This window comes from Corvus moneduloides, chromosome Z, assembly GCF_009650955.1.
Source record: "Corvus moneduloides isolate bCorMon1 chromosome Z, bCorMon1.pri, whole genome shotgun sequence".
Classification (NCBI taxonomy): domain Eukaryota; kingdom Metazoa; phylum Chordata; class Aves; order Passeriformes; family Corvidae; genus Corvus; species Corvus moneduloides.
Window position 1 is genome coordinate 28,752,305 of NC_045511.1, and position 5,939 is coordinate 28,758,243.

The 5,939-nt window shown below is 57.9% G+C and overlaps 1 protein-coding gene across 1 annotated transcript; it reads right to left on the reverse strand.

Moving 5' to 3' along the window:
* Positions 1 to 2,095: 2,095 nt before the first annotated feature.
* FOXE1 (forkhead box E1) lies at positions 2,096 to 4,788 on the reverse strand. The gene has a single exon (XM_032097429.1). It carries the CDS (start codon positions 4,736 to 4,738, stop codon positions 3,863 to 3,865), a length of 876 nt encoding a protein of 291 aa, XP_031953320.1. The 5' UTR covers positions 4,739 to 4,788; the 3' UTR covers positions 2,096 to 3,862.
* Positions 4,789 to 5,939: the final 1,151 nt, after the last annotated feature.

Below are 5,939 nucleotides of genomic sequence, written 5' to 3' on the forward strand. Positions count from 1 at the left end.
AGAAATCAAATGTTTTTTCTTATTCTTGGTGGTGCCTGAGAATTACAAGCAACATGCCAGCCAAAAATACATTGAGATCCAAATGTTTAACATATCCCCATGGCACAAACGTACATTGAGATCCAATTGTCTAACATATCCCCTTGGCATATCCCCATATCCTCACAGAGAGACCCAACCCCATGGCTCCCCAAGGACACAACAAGTGTATCTTCCTCTGTCAGCGGTCAGGCAGTCCCATGTCACACATGGGCAGCACATCTCACCACCATAAGGCACAGCCTAGACAGAGCCACCCATATTCAGCACACCCTTGGCATCTGAGCCTACACGACAGCTCAGAGAGGTTGGAACAGCCAAAACCACAGCAGTGCTGGTGGGAAGGGATCACCGGAATTTTCAGGCCTGCTGCAAGCAGGAGGTTGGAGCACTGCCAGTACTAGCAAAGGGCAGGTATAGCTTTGTCTGGTTTTGCCTCAAAAACCTCAAAATGCAGACCTCACACAGACCTAGAGTCCCTTGAATGGTCACAGTAGCTCTTCACAGTTCTGCCCAGAGTTTCCAGCTGTTTGTGACAGAAGTTTAGGTGGTTTTTGACCATATCTCACGTTCTTGATGCAGCAAGCTCATCACTGTACCTGCTGCAAAAAAATTACCTTCTAGATATGCCCAGTTTCTCTAGTTTGTAGGTATAAAAGCTCTGGAGAGAAACAAGAACAAGCATCTAGACCTTCTCTGCAAACAACATACAACTGAACCTACCCAATCTGTGCATTCTGAGTCACCAAGATCTATCAGGTGTGTCCTCCAGACATTAAGTTTTGTTCCCTGAACTGCCTACAGATGCTATCAGAAGCATCTTCCACAAAACCTCTATCATCACTAGTGACCTTTTTTTAGACTGAACCCTAGACTAGCACGAGGGCTGAAGCAGAGAACAAAACCAGAGGAACAAGGGCCAGAAGACATCTAGGCTCTTCACTCTCGTGACCAGTGCCAAGATTCGTGGAGGCATGAAGGGACGTTTAGGCTGAGTATCACCTCGAGGGTAGCTGAGCACTGGAAAAGGCTCCCCAGGGAGCAAGCACCAAGCCTGACAGAGTTCAAGAAGCATTTGGACAATACTCTCAGGCACATGGTGTGATTCTTGGGGTGTTCCGTGCAGGGACAGGAGCTGGGCTTGATGATCCTGATGACTCTCTTTCAACTCAGCATATTCTATGATTCAGTGAAAATTATCTGGTCCACACTGACAACTGCTTCCACAGGAGGGAAAGAAAGCATTAAAAGGTAGGACAGCTCTTCTCCCAGCTACCCCCAAATGAGCAAGAGGCTGGCATGGCTTGTCAAAGTGACACAGTCCAGTCCTTGCAGGCAAGGAAAGCAGAGCCAGAAGCTATCAAAAATACTAACAGCTGGCACAGCTAGGTGTACAGATCCTCTTCCAGATGGTGAAAGAAGAGTCGGGAGAGGTTTTAGCACAGCTGCTGAGGAGATCTGCCCCTGGCTCAGCCAGCCAGGCTGCAGACAGAACTCTGCTCTCTCCAGGATGGTAGCAGCTTCTGGATGTGCTGGGACCAGGAAGAACAAGGAAGATACAACACAACTCTTCCGAAAGGATAGGAAAGGAGAAATCTGACTGACCTCAGCACACCGAAGAGCTGAGTGGTGCTTACACTTGCTGTCTGTGCCCACCCCCCATTGGTGGCAGTGCAGCCTCTCGAGCTCTGTATGGACAGCAGCTTCCTGCAGTGCCACAGACAGGTCTACACGGACATGGGGCAGTGCTCTCAGGCCAGTCTCAGCCTCCCAGCCCAAGAGGTGGCTCACCACACGCCATCCCCGTGCACTCTGAACCCTTGAATCCAAAACTCATCTCCGACTTCACAGCCCAGGGGAAGGCAGACATACAACTTCTCCTGCCCAGCTGCTGCAGATGGCTTTACTCTTCTCCACACCAAGCTGTGCTGTGAGAACACTGAGAACACCCAACCACCTTTCTGCTCCACTCCATCTCCTCTCTCATGTCCCACCTGGATATGTGGACCGTAGCACCCAGAGAAAGCAAGGAAGCTGCCTCTACACAAATTTCATCCTGCTGAGGACCTCATCAGAAAAATACTCTGTGGAGCAGAAGGTACTGGTGTCTTCATGGGATCAAAAACTCTTTGCAGCAAAGCACAGCATTAGGACAAGAGACAGTAGACATGAAATGAGGGTAGAGAAGTGCTAAATGGAGGGTACAAGGAGGAACTCCTCCCCCACGAGGACAGCCAGGTTGCCCAAAGAGACTGTGCCGTCTCCATTCTTGGAGATGATGAAGACTCGACTACATAGGGCTGAGCCTACTGGTCTGAGTCATAGCTGACCCTGATTTGGGTACCAGATTGGAAGAGAAACTTCCCAAGATCTTTTCCAACCTGAGTTATACTATGATCTACACCCTTCTCCGGTGAGAGACACTCTGGTCTATGTGCACCCTGTCTGTTCTTCCAAAGCTCCTGTTGAGGCTCTGGCTGCACTTTCTCACTCCCTCTCTCCATACAAGGCTCCACGACACTGCAGGATCTTCTCACCAACCTCCTCCTGGCCCTGGATACACAGGTTCCCCACCTCCACGTGAAAAAGGAGCTGTATAAGAAGATCTGGGAGCAGGGCTGTGTCAGTTCCCTCTACATCTACAGCCCCAAGCAGAGCCCTGGGTTACCCACTACTGCTCCAGGCCCTTTCCAGGGTGGTGGGATCTGCTGGGAGGGGTATGTCTGAGTTTCAAGCCTTTGCCTCTCACAGACATTCCTATTAGTTGTTCCCTCTCCATATCTTTCTCTAGTCTCTTTTCCACCCTAGGAAAGCTTGAAAGTGGAGCAACTGAAGATGAAAAGGCACCATGTGCCTCTTGTGTTCCAGAAAATAAAGTTTTCTCCTATATAAGCCAATTTTTCTAGGCTATAGACAGAGCTGAGCTGACCTCAGGATCAAAGTAATTTAGGCTGTAAGTACCTCCACAGACCTCAGGATCAGGTCTCCACTCAAAACAGGTCCAAATTCAACATTGGTTACAACTTCAGAGGCAGATCAGGCTCCGTCCAATCAAGTTGGAAAGACCTCCAAGGGCAGAGGTCCCACAGCCTCCCTGTGTCCCTCTTCCAGGGGCTGGGCATGCTCATGGTAGAAGTTTTTGTAGTTCCAATCCCACCACGGTTCCCACCCCTGAAGCACAGAGCACAATACTGGAAGGATGTGACTTGATGCGTTTTCCTGCAGCCCTGGCATCCAAACCTTCTCCAGCCTTGGTCACACTGCTGGTGTGAAGCCTGGGGCTAAAGCAATAGCCATCAGGGACATGCCATCACATTAGTGCCATGCAATCTGCTTTTGCAGCTTTGCCTGCATGAGGCCAGGGAATGCTTCCTCCTGCCTCCCTCCTTCACCTCACCAACAAACACTTAATTCTCTAAAAAAAAAAATCAACAGCAGAGAGACATTTAAACGTGAAATCTTCCTGGGTAGACCAGAAGGGGCCCAGTTGGGTGTGCCGGGAAGGTGGGAGCCTGGCAGGAAGCTTTGAGCACCTGCCCCAGGAAAGGCTGCAGAAGAGGAATAGACTGTTTGCCCCATCCAGGCACTTGGGAGTCCCCAGGACTTTTCTGCCGAGAGCAGACAGGGCTGGGTAGGACACCCCAGGTCCCCAGGGCTGACTGCGACACTGCTTGCCAGGAAGCCCGGGCAGATGGGAGAATGCAGAGGTGCAGCCTAAGGTTCTTCAGCATCTTGCGGCCCCGGGAACAGCGGTGCCGGGCGACCCCCACAGTCCGCCCTCTCCCGGGCTCCGGTCCGCGCTGTCAGGCCTCTCCGGGATGGGTCAGAGCGCCTGGACGAACCTGTCGGGGCCTCCAGGGTAGGTGCCGTGCCGTGGTGCGGGCTCGGCGGCGCCCAGCTGCCCTCCGGCGCCGTAGGCTTGCGGCAGCGGCGGATAGGGCGCGGGGGGGGAGCGGCGGCCGTAGAGCGCAGCGGGGCCGGGCGAAGAGGCGGGCAGCACGATGCGCCCCGACGGCGCGTACAGCGGCCCGTGGCCCGAGGGCGCATAGGGCCCGGGGGCGGCGGGCAGCGGGGCGTAGGCGTGGGGCAGGGCGGCGGAGGCGCAGCCCTGCGCGGGGAAGGTGGCGGCGAAGGCGCAGGAGGCGGCGGCGGGTGCCGGGGGCAGCTCGGCGGGGGGCGGCGGGGCGGGCAGCGGGACGAGGCGGCAGGGAGCGGCGGGGCGCTCGGCGAGGAAGGCCGGGTAGGTGGAGAGGTCGCTGCGCTTGAAGCGTTTTCTGCGGCGGAGGAATGACCCGCTCTCGAACATGTCGCGGGCGTGAGGGTCCAGCGTCCAGTAGTTGCCCTTTCCGGGGCGGCCGGGCTCCCGTGGCACCTTGACAAAGCAGTCATTGAGGGTGAGGTTGTGGCGGATGCTGTTCTGCCACTTGCGGGGGCTGTCGCGGTAGAAGGGGAAGCGCTCGGTGATGAAGCGGTAGATGCCGCCGAGCGTCAGTCGCCGCTCGGGCGCCTGCCCGATGGCCATGGCGATGAGGGCAATGTAGCTGTACGGCGGCTTGCCCCGCTCCGCCGGACGCTTGCGGCGCCGCCGCCCGCCCCGCGCCCCCGCCCCCGCCGCCTCCTCTCCCGGCGGCACCGCGTCCGCCTTCAGCGGCGGGGGCGGCGGCGGGGGGCCCGGCGGCAGCCGGTTCTCGGCTGTCATGTGGCCGTCGGAGCGGCTCCGCACCGGACCAAGCCGCGCCGGACCGAGCCGAGGAAGCGCAGCGCGGCGCGGCCGCGGCTTTTATGCGGCGGTGTCCGGCGGCTCCGCGCCCGGGCGGCCGGCACTCCCCCTGCTACGCCCCGCCGCCCGGGAGGCGCGGGCAGGGCCGGGCGTGCCGCCGCTGCCGCCGCGGGTAGGGGCAGCGCCCTGCCCAGCACCCCACGCCCGCCCCTCTCCGCTGGTCCCCCTCCCCAGTGCCGTCGGGGCGCCGCGGACCCGCCGCCGTCGGGAGCGCACAGCTCCGAAGGACTGACGGGCACCGGGCGGAGCGGGGGCATCTCCAAGATCCCGGTGCGGGGGTCCGGGCACGGGCATTTAACGCGCCTCCCCGCAGGGCTCGGTGCCGTCGGGGCCGGTTGTGCTGGCGGCCACGGGGGGAGGTGGAGCGACGAGCGGCCGCCGCTGTCGGAGGGGATGCTGCCGGTCCGCGCGGGGCTGTCGGCCCCGGGCAACGTTGCCCAGGGAGCCCCACGCTCCTTCGCGGAAATCAAGCTGTCGGAACAGACTAGGCTGGAAAAAACCACCCGGTGACAGATCTGCGTGGGGAGCGATAGTAAGTGTGGGCTTAGGCTATGCGGCTTGCGTGCAGAGCTGCTACGTAGAATGCACTGAGGCTACGGCCCTCATCGCTGGTCCCCAGCAACGATTTGGCACGGGGCTGGGCTCCCGTGCCCCTGCTTTATCCCTGACCTGCTGACCTGCTCGTCCCTGATCCTTATGCCACAGGACCCCAGAGGTCCATGGTCCAACCGGGAAGGATGCCAGGCTCTCCACAGTTTAATGCCAGGACATACCTGCTAGCTCCCTCATGTTTGCTCAGATACTTGGGGCTGAGGGTCAGACCCCAGATGAATGCTTGCCCAGGACTTGAACCCTTGTGACACACACCCACAGGCCTGGGGACAGCACAGGCTCCTCACCTGTTCGCATGATATTCCTTGCAAGCCAGAATATAAAGGAGATGTCAGGGTGTCCTAGAGATGAGATGGAAAGTGTGTGCAGGTGTGCACAGGCGTGTGTCTGCATGGAAGGGTGTGCGTGTACGGGTACATGGGTGTGTGAGGGCACTGGTGTGGGGGTGAGGATGTGAGTTGAGAGTTTGTGGGTGTGCACTGACAGGCATGTGTGCCTACAAACAAAT